The sequence below is a fragment of the Centrocercus urophasianus genome, unplaced genomic scaffold (assembly GCF_019232065.1).
Source record: "Centrocercus urophasianus isolate 14NV4802_14NV808 unplaced genomic scaffold, USGS_Curo_1.0 seq_16, whole genome shotgun sequence".
In the NCBI taxonomy this organism is placed as follows: Eukaryota; Metazoa; Chordata; class Aves; order Galliformes; family Phasianidae; genus Centrocercus; species Centrocercus urophasianus.
The window spans coordinates 43,312,712-43,335,672 of NW_024884711.1; the positions used below are offsets into that span (position 1 = coordinate 43,312,712).

Here is a 22,961-nt window from a genome sequence, read left to right on the forward strand (position 1 = left end):
ATTGTTTCTGTGATTTCTTCCCCCTCGTGACAGATGTAAAGGAAAAACTGTAAGTTTCCACTTGATGCATGCGGATAAGTTTATGGCTAATGGGATGGATCCCAACTGCAGTAAATCAGTCTCCACTTCCTCTGATCTCTGTCAGCTACAATCCAGCTCCGTGTGGGTAGATGGGAAGAAATACAAAGGAATTTGGGCTCGATGGCTGCTCGTACTTTATTCACCAGTACGCCTGAAGGGTTCTTGCTGGAGCTTCTTTTGTCAAGAATACAAAATACTGTTTGAATTGGCAGCTAGAATCCCATGATTATAATAGGTGGCTTTGAGTATGCCCCTGTAGATGGGTTGGTTACCTTTAAAATCAGGAGAGAGGCTAAAGAAATAAGAAACTTTCTGGGAAGTTGAGATGGAAATGCAGGATGTCCCCTGTGATTTTTGGCTTTCCTTCAGTTTGAACCACAAATGCCACATGAATGATATTTCTTTTGCTCCTTTCCATAGTCTTCAGGCACCAGACAAGCCCATAATGTATTCTGGGATAGTTCTGACCTTACCTGAGAAAGTCTAAATTGTGTCTGTCTGCAGACAGGCAGTATAACTCACCAAGGCTTTCAGCCCCACATCTCTCAGCAGCATCACCTTGCAAATACAGGTTGGAGGACACAAGTTTCAAGGTCCATACATACATTAAAAAGCATCAATGATAAATGCTTGCCTAATAACTGAAAGCAGATCCTCTTCACTTTCACTTTGTAATTTTTGGAGATGTTTATCCCTTTGTTTGGGCAGGGTAGGTGAGTCATGGAACAAAAACAGCATGGAATGTTGCATTCAGCCATGAAAGCACATGCAAAAACTACTAGGAAAAAAAAATCATCCATACAACTTAATCTCGCTGCAGTCACACCCAGTTGGATGAATGAAGCATTAAAACCTGTGCCTTCTGGTTGATTTTCACTGCTGGCCACTGCACGCTGCTGTCACACTCAGCCTTCAGGGTTTGGTTTTCTTAACATCGTGTTTCTTATCATAATTCAGGGCTAGGCTGGCTGGGGCCCCGGACAACCTGATCTAGTGGAAGGAGTCCCTGCCCACAGCAGGGGTTGGAACTGGATGGGCTTTGTATGATTTGTAAACTCTCTTCTTTTGGTAGATAGACAAATGCAGCGCTGAAGCTTATGATCACAGTGAGGGCTGGGGGCTTTCCTTGTATCTGACCCCATCCTAGTGCAGTTCTCTCTCCTCCCCAAGATGAGACGTTGCAGTATTCCCATACGGTTAACAGGCACATGAAGTGTACCAAAGAGTGCCAAAGCTCTGCTCTTTTGTCTTAACACTCAGCCCTGTCCTCTAGTACGAGGCCCATGGATTTTATCTTCAAGTGCAAAACTCACCTTTTTCTCCTGAAGTACAGCTGCTGCTGCTGCCACCTACCTTCTACAATGGGATGGAAGCTGGGAACATCTGTGCACCAAGTCTCTAAAGGAGCCCAAGATCTGCTCTATAACCTGAAGGGATATAAACCCAAACTTGTGGGAGTGCTTGGACAGGGGGTGAAATTTATGGTGTGGGCAGGAGATGTCAGCTGCACTTTGTTGGAAACACTCTTGAGCCAGGGCAGAGAAACATGTCAAAACCCATTGAGCCACAGAGATTTCTTGTTGCGAGGGCTTTCCTATCGCAGATCCAGCACCTGCCCTGCAGAGTGGATGGTTCTACCAGTCAGGGGGGATTTCATGTAACAGGAGAGGTAAAAGAGGATGAGGAGGAGCTACTGTGGGATGCTGCAGCCTTGCAGCTTGCATCTGTGTGCTGAAATTGAATGCAGGTCCATGAGCGGCTCCAGCATCCTGCTGTGAAGCAGTACCCATTTTCTGAGCAAATTACTTTCTTTACACTGAGACAGCATCACTCCTTTACAGTTTGCAAACTAAGTATAGGAATGATTTCATCCACCTTCAATACACAGCCATCACTATGGGAGAGAAAGCTTGACAGATGTCTCACAGCACTCACCAGCCTTATATTACAGTTTAGGGCAGGAAGCAAGAAAGGATATTAAATCAAACAGAAAGCATGGGAGAACTTCAGGTTAGACAGAGCTTACTTAGTCACACAAGAATTGGGTCAGCACTGGGGGATATGCGTTCACATCCTGCAGCAACCTTAGCACAGCCCAAAATAGCAGCAGTTAGGTAAAAGCCAAGTCTCTTCCCCTTTTTTCTCCCCACTGCAAACACTAATGCTTACATCATGAAAGAAGGAACATAAATTGAACAGCCCTGGGCAATGATTTGCAAACTTGTTGTTCTGCAGATGAACTTTCTGGGTATCTCATTAGTACCCACTGGTGGCATTGAGCTTTTCTCTGAACATATTTTTGGGATAGTACAGTTCTTTATATCCTTCATATCACCCCACTATTTTTTACCAGCAACGAAGAATCAGAGCACACATTCATACATCTTCTGTGTGGCGTGGCTTTCATCTCACCAACTGCCATGGCTTGGGATAGCGTGCACCAAAAATTGTTTCCTAATGGCATTCGGGACACAGCTGTTCTGGAAGTAAAGGGAGAATTTGGCTGTATGGATATGAGGAACACCACGCCTGCTGTCTTTAGGGACACAACATAGCTTCATGTCTTTTTTGTCTCTGCATACAGAGGCACTACAACTACAACACATTCATTGGTGCTCTCCATTGTGCACTCTTTACCTTATATACTTCAACCTCATGTCCTGGAGCCGTGTGCCTGGTTCTCAAGGTAAACGTTTCTGCTCCTCTCCACAAACATGCTGAGGGTTGCTAGACTGCATTTGCACCAGAACACATGGAAGTGCATGCAGAGCCACACACCTCCATTTGTTCTCCTGCCAGGCTTCATAAGTGCTTGCAGGAGCAACAAGAGGAGGCAGAATATAGGAGCAGGTCCTCAGCACACCCATCAGCAGAGAGCTTTTCCACGGAAAAAGGCTTTGCACACATGATGGTTGTTACATTGTTTGGGAACACCCTAGAATTGAAATCACTGTAGCTGGATTCCTGGAGCATCAAACAAATTCAGAAGAGAGAAGCTGCTTGGAAGGAGTTTTCAAAAGTAACTGGTGCTCTCCTAACTGATTCCTGTTAAAACCAGTAGATATTAAAGGAGCTGCTTGTCCCTGAGTACCTTATATACTTCAACCTCATGTCCTGGAGCCGTGTGCCTGGTTCCCAAGGTAAACACACGTGATTTATTTCAGAAACACATCTGCAGCGCAGGAATTCATTGCACACATCCCTGAAGGGCAGGAGCCAAAACATTTCCAATGTGCCAAAGTTACTGGATTGTTATTAAGCTGTCAGAGTTACAGGGAAGGTGCAGGGAAAGGCAACCTCCTTCCCCAGGCCAGGTGGCTTAGCATAGACTTAGGCTGCTTCCCAAAGTAATGAGGCAAGCGGGAGTCAGAGGTTCCTTCCAGCAACAGCTCGGTCCCCCTGGATGCCTCCCTGTAAGCTGCACAAATATTCTGCAGAGGGAGAGGGAAAGGAGTGAAACCTATTCGGTTACATCAAGCTCACGACTGGCCTAGTAAAATCATTTATGGAGTGAGGGAACCCGGAGCGCTTTGGGCTGGAGCCATCTGCTGTTATTTGGTACACAGAATCGGTTTCTATGGATTTTATTAATAGGTCACGCGATTGTGTGCGAGGATGTGAGATGTGAATCTCTCCAGAGGGGTCCCTGCCTGGGGCTCCTATTGCCTTCACAGGCAGCAGTTCCAGCTTTCTGGCAGCCCTGAAAGCCTCAAGGGGAATGGCTCTGCTGCTAGGATTCTGCCTGCATTTTTGCTTGCATGTCTCTCTCGCCACTAAAATTTCGAGCTGACTTTCTTCCTGTTCTTCTCTGCAGCACGTTTACTCAATGTGGAAATAGGGAAATAATCAGAGAAATGCTCCTGCTTCCTTTCTCTGCTGTCTGCAAAATTCTCTTTCTTTCTACCCAATGGGATTCCTAGTGCAGACCTCAGGCCCCACTTGCACTGGCTTTGGAGTCCACGTTGTGTGCTGGCCCTTACGGTGTGAATTTTGTTTTTAAGCCACTTTGGCCTCCCCTCAGATGGATCCAAAGGGATGTGCTGCACCAAGGATGCTCAAGGCAGGCACTTGTGGGTCACCGCATCCCAGAAGCTGCTCCACCTCCCACAGGGGCTACCATGGAAGCTCTGAGCTGCTCTGTGACAACAGGTGACATCCCAGAAACAACCGAGAGCCACCCCAAAACCCCACGCCGCAATAGGGCCCGGCCCTCCCTCATCCGCTAACGCGATCCCCAACCACCACAGAAGCCCTCAGCGGGGCCACGCGTTATGGCGCCCCCCGGCGGGCTGGCGCTGCTCTCGGCGCCGCTCCTCACCGCTTCCCCATTGGCCGCGGCGGCTCCGCGCGTCATCGCTTCCTCCCGCTTTTGTGCACCGCCCCGCGTCCCGCTGCCGCCGCCGCTCCGGATCCCGCCGTGCCGCGTCCAGTCGAGCCGAGTCCCCGCGCATGGCCCCCCGCGGGTAGCCGCTCTCCGGACGGGTAAGGCTCTCCGGGCGCCTTTCCGCGGGCAGTGGGTGCGTGCAGCCGGGCTGCGGTTTTCTTTGGCTCTTTCATTTTTATATTATTTTTTCCCCTCGGTGCCGATTTGGAGTTTCGCTTGTCTTCGTTGTTCTTTCCCCATCCGCTTTCCCCGAAGGTCAGCCCGCTTCTGAAGGTCGCTGGCGGGTTGCGGGGTTCCGGTCCGCGGCTCGGGCTCCGTGCGGGGCCGATCGCTGCGGGACGGCCGCGTTACGGGTGCTCGTGTCGTCGGGATGCTCCCGACTCGTGCCAGACCCAGCACTGGGTCTCTACCGTCCGGGTTGGTGCCGAGCACCGCAAGCCGCAGTACCGGAGAACCGTGCATACGATCGTTTTCTCGCCTGACGTGGCCGAATGCCGCTTGGGAAGTGGATTCCCCTCTCCGGCTGCTTTTTGCCTCCTCCCCAGTTCCCGTTGGCTTCTCTTAGCCTCTTGCACACCGACCCGCTGCGGGTTTGGCTGCACACAGAGAGCCCAAACCCTGAGCTCCATCCTTTGTGGCTGTGCTGGGGATGCTGAGGGTAGCCGGCTCGGATGGGGCCCTGGGCAACTTGATCTGCTGGGTGGCGACCAGCCCACAGCAGGGGCTCGGAGCTGTGAGACCCCTCGGAGGGGTCTTTGAGGTCCCTTCCCACCCAAACCGTTCTGTGATTCAGTGACTCTTTCTAGGTTGGGGTTTGTGCAGAGTTTGGGGGTTTCGGGAGTCAAACGGCAGTTCTGTGCTAGCTGAGGGTCTGCTGCCCATCCCTTACAGTGGAAGGGCTTTGAGGTTTCTCCTGCTCTTTAGTGCTTTCCTCCCCAGCTCTGTGCCTCAGGAGGGTTTCCCGGCCCATAGAAGCTCCTCCGTTGCAAGCCAGGGCTGGATGGGCTGCCAGCCTGCTGGTGTGTGAGCATAGGGGCTCTTTTGCATCTTCCTTCCCTAAATGGTTTCTGGTGCTGCAGTTTTATCCATCAGTCTCATTGCAAAGAGATGCAGTCTGGCTTTTCATACAGAACAGAACCTGCAAGCTGATGGACAGAGCAGCATGGAAACTCTTCTCTTCCCCCCATCCCTTCCCAGACACTGCTATGGACTGGTGATGCATCCTGGTGTGAGCATGCAGCTTGGACTTGCTTTGTTTTCTGAGTTTTGCTGTTGGGAAGGGCCCAATGGAGATGGCAAGGATTGCAATGGTGCTGGCAGAGCTTGGTGCTGCGTGTCTGTCCCTCCTGTTGCAGAGCTGCTGCTGGAGGGAAGTGAGTCAGGGAGGTGAGAGGGTCATTAGCTGCAGTGGGAAAGGAATTAAAGACTTTCAATGACAGCTCATCTGCTCCGAGGAAATATGGTTTTTCTCTCTACAAATCTCTGCATCTCCAGGTATCTCCAGGTCCAGCTCAGGAACGGGCTGCGTGTCCCTGGAGGCAGCAGAGCCCTCAGCTTCTGCAGTGGGCTGTGGGCTGCTGTCTGCCAGCTGCAGGCAATGTGTTCTGGGTTCGGTCCTTCCCACTCCCCTCTGCACATATCCCGGCCAAGTGCAGCGTGTGCAGCAATGTGCAGAATGTCAGCTGTGCACCGGGGAGATGGAAAATGCATTATAGAGCCATAAGAAGGGGAATATGGAATTTTATTCTTTTTTCCCACTTGGAGCCCTCAGGCACTCCTCAGTCTTTGCAGAAGAGTTCTAAATGGCCCCACTGATCCCTAACCTGGCGGAATACCCTGAATCCCCAGACTGTATTTATTTTCCCATTTAAGCTCTGTGAGGCAAAGTGGGCGATGGGACGTTTTTCCAGGAACCCTTCCAGGAAAGCATCCGTGGCTCCGGCCAGGCTCTCTCTGTTCTCCCTCTGCTGCCTCCTTGGCTCTCTGTACATTCCTTCCAGGTGCCTTTTCTGCATTTGTCAGGTGGGATGCAGGGATGCTCCACGTCATCTCGCTTGTGCCCGACCGTGCTGCCTTTATGTGATGCGTGGGCACCAGGTTGGCATCTGCCATGCTGCTTTTCCGCAGGAGAGATGAGTTCCATCTGTGAAGGGATGTGTGAGCGCATATGCACGTGGTTATGTTGGCATTTTGGTTTGTTTTCAGTCTGTCCTCACACTTCTGATCCAGTCTGGCCAAGTAGTCTTCTTCTTAGTCACTGAAATGGCAACCGGTGGCCAACCCGATCACTGTCCCATCTCATCTTTAATAACAGAAGAATAAAAAATAGAATCATAAAATCACTAAGGTTGGAAAAGATCTCAAAGTCCAGCCATCAGCCCACCCCTGCCATGCCCATTGACCATGTCTGTCAGTGCCACATGGTTCTGGAGCACCTCTGGGGGTGGTGACCCCACCACCTCTCTGGGCAGCTGTGCCACTGCATCACCACTCTTTCTGAGAAGAAATTATTCCTTATATCCTGCCTGAAATTGCTGCCTTCTGCTCCAGAGCCACTGGGGAATGATTCCCTGCTAAAGATGGATTGTTCAGGAAAGCAGAACGAGAGTGTTGAGCCTTCCCTGTGCCACTGTGCCAGGAGCTGTGGTGTCCCATACTGGTGACATAGGAAGGAGTTTGGTCCCTCAGTGCTGCAGCAGCTGGGGGGAAAGCATTTGGCCAGGCGGGCTGCAAGGGCTCAGGGTCGAGCCTTGTGTCTTTGTGGTTGGGGCAGGGTGTGCTGCTGGTGTTGGCTCCGGGTGTTCCCAGAGCACCAGGAGTGCCCTGGAAGGCTGAGGATTGGATCTAGACTTGCTGAGGCTTGTAGGAGTCAGAGGTGGCAGGTGCATGTACCACCAAAAGAGGAGTATTCAGCTCCAAAATGCATTCCCCAAACTCTTTTTCCCTGGAAGATCTTATATCTGTATTAGTGGAGATCAAGTGACTCTGGGTCTCTCATAGAACCTGTCCTCTCCCAAGTTAAAACTCACTCTGGCTACTATTTAATCAGCAATTTTGGCAAAAACTGCCCTGGTTTTATGCTCCTCACTCTGCAAAACGATCAGGGCAGATGAGGCAGCGCCGTACTGAAACCAAGGGAGGAGCTGAGCTGGAGCTTGGCCTGGTGCCGGAGGAGCAGCACAGGACAAAGTCCGGGCAGCGACGTGCATGGGCCAGGTCCTGGAAGGAGCTGCCCGCTGCGTGGGATGCTGTGCAAACAGTGTGTGCTGGCCAGGCCCTTGGGTGACCTGAACTCTCAGGTAGTGATTAAACACCACTCCTGCACTACTAGGGCTGTCCTGGAGTGTTGGTGTTAGTCTGGTCTGTTTAAAAACATTTTGTGATTCTGGAGCCTTGCGAGTGCCTGAAGATCCCTAAAGGACTTTGGAAGTTTTGCACATAACGAGGCTTGGCTGGGGAAAACAGCTTAGGGACAAGGTGCAGGGTGAAGTCTTGTAGCTGGTGGTCGAGGTGAATGGATTGGAATATGTGTGTGGACAGGAACTCTATTTTAAGTGCTTTTTCCTTATTGGCCTCTAACCTGAGAGTGCCCTCAGGGGGACTGTCCCTCTTCTGCATGCTGGGTCATTGCAAAGGCCAACTGATAATGTTATCTGTGGGTGATGCTGGTGTGTTGACAGCTCAACTTGATGTCTGAAGAGATGATGCAGTCAGTGTGGAAATGGGTGGCTGGAAGGAGGTGTGGGCTGGGACCTAGCAAAGCAGTCTAGCAGCTCTGCGAGTGATGATTGTGTGGTACTTGGAGGTGGGAGGTTTGGGGTTGCTTCTGCTGATGTGGATCAATCACAGAGTGGTTTGGGTTGGAGACCCAAAGACCATCCAGTTCCATCCATGGGCAGGAACCCACCAGACCAGGTTGCCTAATGTGCATCCCTCCATACAGGCACCAGGCTGGGTTGAGCTCCTGGAAGGCTTTCCTTGCTGGTACTGGGTGCTCTCACTGAAGCCTCAATGCCTTCTGTTTGCCTTTCAGTATGGATACACAGTCCAATCCTGACTGTAGTCCTCCTGGCTCCCAGCTTGGCGAGCAGCTTTTGGGAAACCTGAGCACCCAGTTAATAAACGGATGGAATGCTTTTGCTGCTCCTTGGTCTTAATCCTTCCTTGCTGGTGTAACAGAGTAGCCAGAGTCATTAGAGAAACATGCAAAATATTTCAGTTATTTCTATTTGGATGTTGCTGGTGGCAAATAAGAGATAAATGGAGTCTGTATTGAGCTGTGCTTAGTTTGTTGCATCACTGGTTTTATTGGAGGGTTCAAGGTCCAGCTCTGAATTGCTGCTGTCTGGGTTCAGCCCAGCTTCAGGGTGCATTGGAGCTGCATTGTGCCTAATGAAGGGGTGGGCAGATGGAGAAGCGAGGGGAAGGGCTGCATGTGTGTGCTTCTTTAAAATGCTGGGTTCTCATTCTCCATCACAGCCTTCCCCAATCTCCTGAGTGGCTGTGGTTAGATGGGTTTGCTTTGGTGTCTGTCCCATGAGCTGACTTGTAGTGCCTCAGAAGCTTCCCACTAGCCATTTGCAGATGGCCGTGTGTGACACCAGCACTTCTGGATGTGCTCCTGAATGCTGCCTTGAGTCCTGACTGGCTCTGATGGAAGGGCAGCTGTGTTGTTGTCTGCATACCGTAAAGGTGGCCTCTGTGTGCAGACCAGCTTGGCTTCATCTCTCTTGGCTGAAATGACCTCGTAGGCATGAAGGGTTTGAGGAATAGTGCCTGCCCTTCCCTATGTTTGCTTGTGTTGGGGATGGAGATGAAATGCTTTGCTTGCTGGGGCTCTCCCCAAAGTGCTGAGATATTGAAGATAAAGACAATATGTGTGTCATTCACTGTGCTACCTGGCTGATGACTCAAGAGAAAGGGAAAATACTTAAATCATCACAATATGTCAGCGCGTTCACATACAGCATTACCAGTATGACTAATAACATGGTGCAAGCCTGCTTGGCTTCTGGATGGGACAGGCTGGGGAGAGGGTGTCTTACACTTGTGAGTTGTGTCACAGAAGACAAGCTCAAACAATCAGCTTTGGTACTGGTGTAGAATGTGCTGTAACTGTCTTCATCTGGGATGAAATCTGGGGATCAGCTCGTTGCAGTGTCGGTCTGCGTCCAGGAGCATCGCTGAGGGCTTTGAATGGTGCCCTTACAGCATCGTGCCTTAACCAGGGAGTACAGTGGGGGAAATTGTGTATATAACTATTTAAAAGACAGCTATTCCCTTTGCAGAGCTTGGAAAAAATTGCCTGTACATCTATTGCATGAGTCTTGAGGTGTTAGCAGACGCAGCTGTGTTCCGCTTAACTGCATGCTGGCATCGTTTTGGCTGTTCTTGCAGTTCTTGAGAAATGAGAAGAGGAAACCATTTGGTTAGAGACCGAGGAAAGCTGAAGGATGTCTTTAATGCATCTGTGTGCACTGAGTTGTACAGATGCATGTGCTGTGTAGTCCCTAGTTGTAAGGGGTCTGTGGGGGGGGACGAAGCTCTGTTGGGGGGGATGAAGCAACCTGTGCACCTTACAAGCCTGCAGTGTTGGCTTTTGGGCTGGTGGGCAGTGGGTTGGCTGTATGCTCTGGCTTGTGAGAGGGCACTGTCCCCTGCATTTGTAGTTTGTGATGAGGACCACAGAACGTGTGTCTGCACATCCTATAAAACAAGGCAGCCGTGCTGCAAGGCTCTGTTTGGGGCCGTTTCTGACATAATCCATCAAGAAGCAGTCTGCTCTCTGACTTACTGCTGGAAGTGTGTGGTTGTGGATGGATGAGCAGTTGCTTACCTAGCATTACCAAAGCAACGAGTTGTTGCTTTCCATGACTCATGAAAATGCACTGTAGGTTCTCTTAAGAATGGCTGAGATCATTTTTTGGCCAGGGCCGAGGATCTGGTTTCCTTAGCAAATAGCAGTGGAGGTGGAGGGATGGGGATTTCCAAACTCATTTCTTTGTATGGGTGAGTTGGATTTTTGAGCTTGCTTAATGAGGTACTTATTTCATTTGAAAAGAAGGGGAAAAAGAAAAAGACCTGTAAGTTCCACATCTGTTTGGCTTTCGTGGCATGTCCCGTTTTGTTGTGTTTTGCCTTACAGAGGGGAAAGGTACCAATAACACTGCAGGGCTGCATGCTGTATTTTTCCGCTTAAACAGGCATAGAAACAAGGGTGGCATTTTTCTTCTAATGCAAATCGTAGAGTGGTTGGAGTTGGAAGGGACTCTGAAAGGTCATCCAGTCCAACTGCCCTGCAGTGTACAGGGATATGCACAGCTCCATCAGGTGCTCAGAGTCCCATCCAACCTGACCTTGGCTGTTAGCAAGTTATGTTTTAGTGTTTGGTCAACCTTCTGTCTTTTTATTTTATTTTTATTAAATAATTATTTGCATCACTTTCTGGTTTGGGCTGTTCGCTCTGTAAGGAGCAACACTCGCATCCCTGAGAACCAAGTGGTGCAAGAGGAGCATCAGGTGGAAGGGAATGGGAGCTGTAGGATAACGGGAGGTCCCCAAGTGCTTGGTGACCACTGCACCCAGCTTGCAGCATCCTCTGCACACCTGTCAGGGGGAGCAATTGTACCTTAGCACCTTGGAGCATGCAGAGAGGGTATTGGCCCCCTGGGGCTGCACAGGGGCAGCACATCTGTCCTGGGAACAGCAGGAATGCAGCAATGTAATTGCAGCAGTGTAACTGCCTGGCTGAAAGCCAAGGCTGAGTGGGAACAATGTGACTGAACAGGTTTGGGCTCGCTTCCTCTAATCTCAAAGGTGAGGTAAAGCAGAAACTCAGAGGAGTTTGCTCTCCTCCTGCTTCCCACTGCTGTGCATCTTGTTTAACTCACTAGCTTTGGGCATCGAGGGCAAAGAGCACTGGTTTTATCAGAAGCATCGCCTTACCTCCCTTTTCACAGCACACCGTACGTGGAAGCCTTCTGGATCGTAATGATTTATTTCCATGCAGAAAAGGAAATAACTGTGATCTGCAGTCTTCTGTTCTCAGGGTTTGCGGATATGTGGATGTAGGGACAAAGTTCATGACTTCATGCCATGATTAGCTGCAGCCTACATGCCTGTAACATGGCAGCACTGAGCCCAGCACGGCTGCAGCAGGCTCTGTAGGATCTAAAGAAGGCTTTACCAGCAGGACTAGTCCTCAAGATGGGAGGTTTAGGTTGGATATTAGGAGGAAGTTTTTCACACAGAGGGTGGTGATGCACTGGCACAGGCTGCCCAAGGAGGCTGTGGATGCCCCATCCCTGCAGGCATTTGAGGCCAGGCTGGATGTGGCTCTGGGCAGCCTGGTCTGCTGGTTGGTGACCCTGCACACAGCAGGGGGCTGAAACTAGATGAGTATTGTGGTCCTTTTCAACCCAGGCCATTCTGTGACTCTGTGATTACCAGGTGGGTTATTGCTATGCAGGGCCAAGACCCAGCAGCAGTTGTAGAGCTGGCAGTTCTGGGGAGCGGAGGATGTCAGCAATGAGCTGGTGCTGCTGGGCTTCCAGGGCTTTGCACTGCTGTATGCTGGAGAAAAGAGGTGGAAGCAAGATTTGGCAAGCTGTTCTGCTGCGTTTTTTGAACAGTCGTGCCTTCAGATTGCCGCCAGTGCATGGGGTTCTTTTGACTGGAGAGGTACGTCAGAGGGCTTTGTGGTTTCTGGGAAAGTGTTGCTCTGAAAGCTGTGCTTTCTCATCTGTAAATTACAGGTGGGGGTGTTGAAGCCCACCCAGGTTAAGTCATTCCCTCCAGTGTAAGATTTCCAGAGTGTAACAGAGGGGAAAGAGTCCTAAATCCCATTCCTTCCTCCAAAAAAGAAATAATAAAGTTTAAAAGAGTGAACTTACAATTTTTTTTCCTTTTAGTTTAAGCATTCCAGTCTTCATGACTTACCTTTCTTTCTTCAGCTTTGACATCTGCAAGTACTTCTTTTTAACCGAAAATAAGGAAGCGTGGATTCTGATGTAATCATGTGATTCCAGGAAACTGGCTACTAATGAAAAACACCAAATCGTGTGAGAATTTGCAATGCTCAGGGTCAGCCCATGGCCCAGCATCTGAACTAGAAACCAAAGCAGAACCTTCTATTTTCAGCCTTCTTTTCAGTGTTGTGACCGGCGAGCATTGCTTCATCATCCATTGACGCCCATCCAGTTGCAAGAGGAGATGTAGGGTTCCCCAAACCCTTTGGTTCCTTATATTGTTCTCTTCTCTGTGCTGGACAAGATCGTGTTTGTGTGTTCAGAGACGCGCAGGTTTTCCAGCAGTACTAAAATGAGGTCTTGCACTGCTTGTGGCTGCTGAGAGAGAAATTAATGGACTGACTTGGGTGCCTTGGAGCTCATTGAAGCTGAAAGACCACGTGCGAGTCCTCCTTGGCTTAATTCTCCTTGGGCAATTCTTGTGAGCATGAAGGACATAACAGCAGGAAGGGAGATGTCTTCAAAGGGCAGTGCTCTCCCAACGTGAGCAGGCGAGCAAAGCCAGCACGTTTCTTCACACCACGGGAGATATTTATTCTGTGACTAAGCATAAAAGTTAAGAGATGGAAAAGGTCCTATGAGATCATATCGTCCACCTCCCTGCTGGCGCGCGGTTTCCTCCCTGGGGTGTATTTCTGAATGGGCTGTCAAGCAGATGGGACTCATTTACTGGAGGTACCATGGGGCAGACCGTGCAGGTGTGGGATTCCATGCACATGTGACTCCACTTGCATGTGCACGAGTTGCTTGCAGCAAGAGGATTTGATAGTAAATCAGACTCAGCATTCTTTGCATTCTCGAGCCTTCCCGTTGACTTGCTGCAGCTCGGTTTCTGCAGGCGTCAGCCTGTCTATTTTGGAATGTTCTAGGGATAAGCTAATTTTGCTTGATGTTTATGATGGAGTAGGTGGTTTGAAAACTAATAATAAGAAGAAAAAAGAAAAAATAGAATCTTTTTGGTAAGGAGAGGTCAGCCAGCTAGACATCTGCACAGCTGGCCCAGGCTCTACTTGCTGTGGTCTGTGATGGCGTCGAGTGAAGACTCCCGGAGGAGACATCAGAAAGGTGCAGGTGGAAATGCTATTGCTATGACAAACAGATCCGTGCTGGAGTTTCAGACCGGAGCTTTGGGACCATCAGCTCTGCTTCGTTTATTGCTCCTCAGAACTTGTAACCATAGCACAGCCTCATGCATACGTACTTCTGCTTTTTTTTCATTTCACACACCCCAGTTTCATTTGTGGCTGAGAGCACTTAGCAACTCACAGAGTGCAGACCCCGAGTGTTAAGTAGAAAGGGACAGATTCTGTCCTTACCTAATTCAGGGAAGATTTGGAGCATATGTAGAATGTAGGTGGGGGTTTGGAGCAGAAATTTCTTATCAAGGCATGTGCTGCCTTGCTGTGTTGGATTGTGTTGGCTTTTGCATCCAGGATACTTTGCTGCTTTCAAGAGCGTCTCCTGGTCAACAGGGATGTGAGATCAACATTTGGGATTGGAAACCAGGACTGCTGTATGATACAGGTGAGCAGCCAAGCTTGCTTCACCACTGATGAGAAGTTTTTGCTGGAGGTGGCCCCATGTTGGGCCTCTGGGGCTGTGTGTTGGCCTTATGGTCGGTATCCCAACACCATGCTGCATTTTGTGTAGTTTTCTGTAGGTGTTGTGGGACATCCCTTGGTGGACCACTCTCTCTGCTGAATCAGGAGAAGTTTTCCCCTAAATCCAAGGAGGGCAGGGGCTGGGTGTTTCATGGCACACACCATGTCCCTGGCACCGATGGTCTTTTTCTTGGCATGTTGCATGGAAGTGACAGTATCGCAGATGATGTTTTCTAGGAAAGTTTCCAAGACTTGTAAATGAGCCCTGAGATGTGCTTCACCTCCCTTCCTCCAGCAGACATCTTCTGAGGAGGGGGGACTTACTGCAGGGCACAGCACATGCAGAGAGAAAGTCTGCCTTATTATTACTTGATTTGGAGAAATCTTGGTCTAAAGATTTAAAAAGCAACTGCACATAATGCCTGGACGCCACCTCTCATCATCAATTAACAGCATTAAATGCTCAGCAGAGAGAGTTAATGAGAAAACTGAAGTCTTTCCATCAGGATAGCCTTCTGGTTTCCATTGAAATACAGCTGAAGAACTGGAAAGGCTCCTGTATTTTGTTTTGATATGCAGGCATATGTTCCTTTCCATCCTGGAAATTAATTCTGTCTGTCAGAAACTGGGCCGTGGGAATCATTATTGAGTTGCTCAATGTTTCTCAGAGCTCTCTTGGAAGAGGAGCTGACTGTTTCCCTGCTGTGTCTAATAAATGACCTGGTTTTGGAGCAGCTGAGCAACTGCTGCTCTGACAGTCTTTGCATTTGAAGGTGTTGCTTGGCTGCCCTGACAGTCCAGGATTGGTCCGTGGTCTCTTGAAGCTGATGGGCTCCTCTCTTCTGAAGGTCTTCAGGTCATATTTCCTCCAAGGTGCCTTCTGCTGCTCCTGATTTTCCTTTGCACCACACCAGGCTGGAAGCCATAGGACAGGCACTGGCACAGGAGAAGCTGTGGGTGCCCCATCCCAATGGGTGTTCAAGGCCAAGTTGGATGGGGCTGTAGGCAGCCTGGTCTGCTGGGAGGTGTCTCTGCCTGTGGTGCAGGGTTGGAAGCAGATTTCTTTAAGGTCCTTTCCAACCCAAGTCTCTTCTGATGTCAGTGGGCTGTGATGCCCAGCTTCAAGCAGCACAATGCCCTCAACTAAATTTAGAGGCATGACCTGCCTTTTCCTCAGTTTTCCTATCTTTTTTACCCCTACTTATGTTTGGGGAATGAAGGGGAGCCAGCACAGAAACCACAATAATAGAGTCACAGGAGAGTTTGGGTTACAGGGGACCGATGTATATGCTCTATATACATATCAAACGTATATCTCTTTCTATATAATATTGTGCTGCTCAAACATAAGGCCATGTGCTACCTGCTCTGGTTCCTGCACTGTTGATGGCTCACGTTGTATCATGTGTAGACAGTCACACACACAAACACAAGCACATTTGAGTTCATGTGATGCTGTAGGTCAGGAGGACAAGGAGAATAAAACTTATGTGAAAACTGACCCACGTGTTCCTGTTTCATAATCTCATCACCACCCCATCAGTGTGTGTACAAACTGGAGACGACAGTATCCTGGGGCTATGCAGGAATGCATTCCTTTCACCCAGAAACACAGCATGCATTTTAATCTTCCCTTGCCACTAAGTGCTTGTTGAGCTTGGCTTTCCCTGCTCTCATCTAGATTCAGAATTACGCAACAGAAGTGGCGTGAGCAAGAAAATAATCAGAGAATAATAGAACATTGGGAGTTGGAAGGAGCCCACAAGGATCATCAAGTCCAACACCTGGCTTTTGCACAGGACCACCCAAAAATCAGACTGTGTATCTGAGAGAGATGTCCAAACCTTTCTGGAGCTTGGAAAGGATCTTGAGGTGACTCTATGGGCCGATCCTCTGGTCCTGGTCTCTCCATGTGCCATGGGTTTTCTTGCTGATAGGAACCATAGAATCATAGAATGGCCTGGGTTGAAAAGGACCACGATGCTCATCTAGTTTCAACCCCCTGCTGTGTGCAGGGTCACCAACCAGCAGACCAGGCTGCCCAGAGCCACATCCAGCCTGGCCTCGAATGCCTGCAGGGATGGGGCATCCACAGCCTCCTTGGGCAACCTGTGCCAGTGCATCACCACCCTCTGAGTGAAAAACTTCCTCCTAATATCCAACCTAAACCTCCCCTGTCTCAGATTAAGACCATTCCCCCTTGTCCTATCACCATCTGCTCTCATAGACACAGGCAGGCTACAATGACCAGGTAGCTGCTGAGAGAGCAGAAAGTAGTCAGTAATTGTGAGCCCTCAGCTTCTCTGTGAATCAGAAAGTTGTGTTTTGATCAATCAAATGCAGATGGGCTGCAGGGGTGAGGCTGCAGCTTGTTAGGGCAGCCAGCTGAGAGGCTATCGATCGCAGCCAGTAGAGGCTAATGGTGGCATATGAGGGCTGGTAGGGCAGACTGTAGGAGAGCTGAGATGTCAGTGGGAAGCTGGGAATGAGGGAAAGTGGGTCTGTTAGCAAGTAGGTTGCCTTGGGGGATGGCAGAGCAGCTTCCATGCTTAAATCAGGATAGGCTGTGAGGTCTGGCAGCCTACCTGAGAGATAGCTGGGCCTCCTCCTACCTGCTCCAGAGCCTGTTGTGGAGACAGGGTTGGTTCTGAGCTGCTGTTATCCTCAGGGAGAACTGGGCATCCCAGGCAATGGACTCTCAGGTCAGGTTCTCCATTGTGTGACATTGCTCCAAAGAGCTGCCAAGCCAAGGTGTCACGTGTCCGAGGATGTGATTTGACCCTGGATAAGGGGAAATGATACATGACAGTGTTCTTCTGAGTGCAAACCATCGTCATTAGCAGAGGGGGCTGTCTGTCAGGGTGATACATTCATCCTGACTTGATATTCTCTGCTTTTTTGGTTTTTGTTGTTGTTGTTGTTGGTTTTTTTTGCTGATGGAGGAGTACTTTTCAATACTTGTGATTGCTTCCTAGTATTATAGTTTTCTGGCAGCTGGTGATCTCTGTGCAAAATCAACACTTTTTTTTTTTTAATGTACCAGTGTAAATTACTGATTATTCCACTGAATTTGGTAAAGGGATTATTACTAGATAGCAGAAAAATGAAACCGACTGAGAAAAGCTTACTGGAACGTTTTGGATGGGTTATTGCATTTACAGACTCACTTGCAGGAAGAGGAGGAGTTGATAAGGGAAGGAATCTTAAAATCTTAGTGACTCTAAAAAGGCTGTGGGGGAAGTTAACAGCTATCTGCCATGCAGATTTTAAAGCTCGTGTTCTACACCTGATGGAACCAACAGGATGGCTTAGGAGAGACTTCTTGAGCACAGCTGCACTGGTTTTGTCACTTATGATGAAAGGTATGCTCCATTTTGCACGATGGCTCTTAGGGATCTATGGAGTATCTCTTCTTCTAGCAGCGTACTGTTGTGCAAGAGATTCTTAAGCAGTTTTAAGTTGCTGTGCTCCAAAATGGGGAGAAAAATCCTTGGTTGATACATGTTCGTATCAAATTCCTTGTTGGCTTTTGTGCAGTGTCTTCCAGAGCACTGGGCTCCTCCTTATGTGAGCTGTGGGCATGCACGTGTGTCACTCCTTGCTTTGCAGCTTGATGAGTGCATGCTCAGTAAAGGGTTTTTTTCCTCCTCTTGGCTCATGCAGTCTGTCCATTAAGGTCATTTGCGAGATAAACCTGCAAACCTGGGCCCTGGTTACACACATTTGCAGAAAGCCTGTCCCTGTTGCATGCTCGTAAAGATAGGATTGTAAGCTTGAATGGCTTCTTTTTGACCATACCTGTGTGTTGCGTGGTTCAGATGAGCAGAAGATGCCATATGAATTGGGAATGTCTCAAGTGTCCCCAAAATCTAGCAATTCTAGTGCTTGATTTAGTGGTTGCCAGCCCTGTATGCAGCGAGGGATTGGAGCTACGTGATCTTTGGGATCCCTTCCAACACAAGCCATTCTATGACTATGATAATCCAAGGAAATCTTTGATATTTTAACCACTCATTGCGTTTGAATCTCTCTTGGCCAAGCCTGCAGGCTGTTTGACCAAGCTCTCCGCGTGCCTACGCTTGTATTCTCCCAGCTAAAACAATCTCATTTGCTTTGCTGTTGTTTTTAACGCTACCCCAGCCCTGGCCTCTAAGCTTTTTGAAAATAACATTTACAATAATATTTTTAACAGTTCCGTAGTATACAAAACTCCAGCGCCCTGGCAGGACTCCCGGAAATTAATGTGGTCAACTCTTAAAAAGGAGAGATTTTTTCCGCTTGACTCTTGCTTGTTAAACGCTGTGAGCCCAACATGTTGTTCCCTGCTGCTTGAAAAAAACAAGGAAAGTCCCAATTTTAGCAATGCTAGTTTGAGTAGCTTTCCAGCTGAGCCGCATTTCAGGGGCAACTGTGGCTTGTTATTATTGTTTTACAGTGATGTGTCCATACACCTTCAAACCAACACATGATGTAGTGCTCAGGCTGGGAGTAGGTACTGCTTTCCCTGGGAGCCTTATATGTATAGGTCTCATTTAGGTACTCATACTCTGTGCCCATGTAGCTGCCGTGATGTTGAGCCACTTGAGCTGTAGAAACGAATTCAGCTCAATCAAATCAAAGTTGCTTTTATTCCAGGTCACAGAATTGCAGGGGTTGGAAGGGATCTCAAGAGACCATTGAATCCATTGCCCCACCAAAGCAAGTCCCCTGCAATAGGTTACACAGGTAGGCGTCCAGATGGGTCTTGAATATCCCTATAGAAGGAGATTCCACAGCCTCTAGGTGAGAGCATCTGTTTGGAGGTTTCCCCTGGCAGTTTCCCAAGCAGATTGGAGCAGCCCGAGTCTCTTGCATGCACAGCTCATACCTGGAATGTGAGCACTGCACTGCCCCAGCATCCCTGGGAGCTGATTGCTAAGCACAGAATCATAGAATGGCTTGGGTATGAAGGGACCTTGATAGTGTTGGGTTGGAAGGGACCATCTAGTTTCACCCCCTGCTGTGAGCTGGTTGCCCCCCACCAGATCAGGCTGCCCAGGGCCCTTCCGACCCAGCCTTCAGCACGTGGAGGTCAGAGATCTTGGTGGGAGGAGAGGTGGGATGCTGCTTCAAAGTGCTTCCGAGCAGAAAAAGGATTTTTCCTTTCCTCCCACTTCCCTGTTTTCGAAAGGAGATTGTAAAAAGGCAGAATTTATACTAGAAACAGGAATGTGTCCTTCTGTAGCAGGAAGCTGGTATGTATTTTTGCAAAGCCACGGAAATCAACAGTGTTTGCAGCCCGATGTGAAGTCTGGCTGTCCTCAGGATTTAGGAGATCTGAGACAACAGAAAACATTTTTATCTCATGTATCTGTGAGATTTCCTGTTCTGAGTGAGCTGTGTGCTCAGTGGGGTCTCTGGCGCTTGCTGGGGCAGCGATGATGAAGAAGAGCACACAGCTCAGCCCATGGGAAATTCACCTGTCTTTCCAATGTTTGTTTGCCTGGTTTCTGTAGGTGTGTGCTTTTGTGATAGAATCAGATTGCAAAGGTCTGAAAGTTCTCCAAAAAGCCATTAGAAAAATCTGACCATGCTACTGATGGCGGAGTTAAGCTGGGCTGGCTCGGAATGTAGGGTTAAATCCAGGCTATCTGCACGTGGCCCCAGAGCAAACCCTGAGTGCAGCTCAATTGCTGGAAGTGTTGCATCAATTTTGGAAGCAAAAGCAGTGAGGATTTGAGCTGTTTCCTGTTCTTGTTACAATCAGCCGGAGTTTTTACATTGATTTTTGGTGCACTTCTGTTCTCTCAGTCCACTTTGGCGTGAACTATCCTCCTCAAGATAAGACCTAAACCCATCTGAGCCCGTTACTTTCTTCCTTGCCTCATCCTTGTCTTGGAAATAGGCAGAGTAGAGCTCAGTGTGAGCGGTGCTGTCTCAGAGGAAGCTGCAGCAGCAAAAGGAGCAATGTTCTCTGTGACGTTCACTTCTCTGCCTTCACCACTGTCTTATCGCTTTCCCTTCCTGCTTGTCTCTCTCAAAATAGGTTGGATAAATATCCTCCTGCTTGCCAGCACTGAGGCACCGTGGTTGCAGAAGACCCTTTCAATCCCTGCTTGCAGCCATTCCTTCAGAGTGAACTTCTCACATTTGTTGTTTGCATGTTGTGCCTTCATTCAGACTGAAGTGAGTTTTTCCACTGGTGTAAGTAGGAGCTGGTGTCCTCTTACACAAGGAGACTCGTAGCAGAAGTTTAAGCTCGTTACTCCAAGATTAATTATGTATATGTATGTATTTTGGAAAGGGTAGCAGGTTTGTAGTGTACTCAGTGCATAACCTTTGGGCTGTGCAGAGGAGGATGAGCTCCGGGTCTCAATTCCTTGCCCCTTCTTCCTCCAGCCCAGAGGATGATGGGGAGGTGCTGTATGAAGAATGGCTGTGTTCAGTCTCTGCCCCGTTTGCCGTGCCAAAATCCATCTGTAAACTCTGTGTATGTTTGTTGTTACAGGGTGGATGCTTGAAAGTGGAGGATAAGGTACAAGTGCCTGGGACCGGCGGAATGGAGGCCTGATGTAGATGGAAAGATGGGTAAGAACTGGATTCCCCTGAAGCACTTAATTCTCTGCAGCCTATTAATTTTGGGTCTACTCTTGACAGTAGAGTGGGAGACATTGCCAAGATGGCCTACTTAAATATCACAGAATGTTTTCTTTAGTTTTTTTTTTTTCTGCTTTCCAGTGGTGCTGAAATGGGATAAAATCTCTTCTTACCACCAGTGTAGTCAGTGGGTTGTGTTCTAGGTGGAGCCTCTTGCCAAGTCTGCCTTGTATTCTAGGCACAGCACCTTCACTCTGTATTTCTTCGCCCAAGGAAGCTTCATTCAAATAGTGGTGGTAGGTGGATGGTTGGACTGCGTATCTTGGAGGTCTTTTCTGACCTTGATAATTCTGAGATTTGCTTTCAAGTGGAGCCTGGTGATATTTGCACCTTCCTGTGATGCTGAGGGAGAGTTATTTCTTCATTTAGATGAAGAGTATTTGTAGCTCTGGAGAAACACAGTGATTCAAATCTTATTGCAGTTGCCAAAGACTGTTTTAACAGACATAGGGAAGTGCTGAACTGTTCCTGTTTTAGCATGTGAGTAATTGGATGGGAGCTATTGACCCATACTAGCAGGTGATACCTTACCTGGTGTAGGGAACCTGCTTTGGCAGAGGGGTTGGACTTGATGATCTCTGGAGGTCCTTTCCAACCCCTATGATACTGTGATAAGTGGCAAGGGCCCCAGCTCCTTCAGCGTCTTATGCTGTTGGCCATCCAGCTTCACCATGTTACTCTTACTCTTCCCAATCCTAGGAATTAATTGCTGCTTAAATGGCTTTGTTGGTGACACATGCCTTACTGAGAGCTGTATGCTTCTAGTTTTGGGATTCAGCTGGAATCTTATGCATTTTTGATTGTGACACTGCTCTTTGCAGAATAAATATTGACCTCAAAACTACTTCCAGAGTGGTCTGTACACCATTTTGCCAGCAAGTGGTAGAAATCCCTACCAATTGTAGGGATTTTTGCTTAATTTCTTTAGTTTTGAAAAGAGGATGGTGGCTGAAGGATAACAGCAGGTTCTGCCTCACGTAGCTGTTAGAACGTAATTAAAACATGGAGCTTGGATGGCTTCCTGACCTGTTGGCCCTCAAGGAAGGAGAAAGCAAAGATCTCAGAGGAATCTTTATGTTGGTTGGCACTTCACTTTTACGTTTGCATAATTTACAGGCATTCGTCCAAAATGTTTGAGGGCGTATTGAAATAGTGGGGGGGAAGAGAAAAGAAAGGGAGGGGGGGCAATCCCAGTGAATTCAGCTCTCTAGAGCTGGTGGGAGAATGATATGCAGTTTGGTAGCGATTTCAATTTACAAACTGGAAAACGTGAAGCCACAGCTAAGCTGTTTGTCCTCCTAATGGAGACAGGAGGACAGGAGGTTTTCCCTCATCCTGCCCTCACCTTCCTGTGTTCAGTTGTTTGTTTGTTTTCTTGTTTTAACTCTCTATTAACTGGAAGAGAGATTTGGGGGTAAAAGAACTCATCTAAAGTCAAGTAAAGAAGGGAGAAAAAAAAAAAGATAGGGAAGAGAAAGTCCAGACCTGGTTCTGGGTATAAAGAATGACAAATTTCACTTTGAAATCCCTGATGAAAAACCCCGGAACTTTCTAGGAGAAATTTTCATTTTGAAGATGAAAACCACTTCAATTCAATGCAGTTTTATTTCAAAAAGAAAGAAAGCCAAGCCTTTCTCCCAGGACAGCCAGAGTTGCTTTACAGAGGTCAGTCTGAGTTTTGTGTAGACTTGCAATTCTGCTTATTCAGATAACAGCAGTAGGTAACAGCAGGGCAAGGGGAAATGGTTTTAAGTTGAGGGAGAGAAGATTTAGGTTGGATGTCAGGGGGAAGCTCCTTACAGAGAGAGTGGTGAGGTGCTGGAACAGCTGCCCAGAGAGGCTGTGGATGCTCCATCCATCCCTGGAGGTGTTCAAGGCCAGGTTGGATGGGGCCCTGGGCAGCCTGGTCTGGTATTAAATGTGGAGGTTGGTGGCCCTGCGTGTAGCAGGGGGATGGAGATTCATGATCCTTGAGGTCCCTTCCAACCCTGGCCGTTCTGTGATTCTGTGATTATTCCTGTGCATGGACAGAAGGTGCTGTGCTTGTCCCCTCCCAAATGTCATTGCTTAGAGCTCATCACCACTGACACCCCACCCCATGTACATGTGCTTGTTTCCCCCATGTATTGAGATGTGGAAACGTTTGCAATGGACAAGCAGAGAATTTGCAGTCATTTCATTGATTCTCTTCTGGTGAACCACAAGAGAGGGTGTGTTGGACAAACTGATCTC

The 22,961-nt window shown here is 48.5% G+C and overlaps 1 protein-coding gene across 4 annotated transcripts in view; it reads left to right on the top strand.

The window, feature by feature from the left end:
• Positions 1-4,477: 4,477 nt before the first annotated feature.
• Positions 4,478-22,961, top strand: part of LOC122159591 (mitogen-activated protein kinase kinase kinase 3-like) — a 68,559-nt gene continuing 50,075 nt past the window's right edge. For 3 of the 4 annotated variants that reach the window (XM_042817352.1, XM_042817351.1, XM_042817349.1), the window contains exons 1-2: positions 4,478-4,563; positions 20,581-20,660. In XM_042817352.1, coding sequence (XP_042673286.1) covers positions 20,657-20,660 — 4 coding nt within the window. In that variant the 5' untranslated portion in view covers positions 4,478-4,563; positions 20,581-20,656. Of the gene's footprint in view, positions 4,564-7,699; positions 7,765-20,580; positions 20,661-22,961 lie in introns of those variants that run through there. The other variant, XM_042817350.1, reaches the window with a different exon arrangement.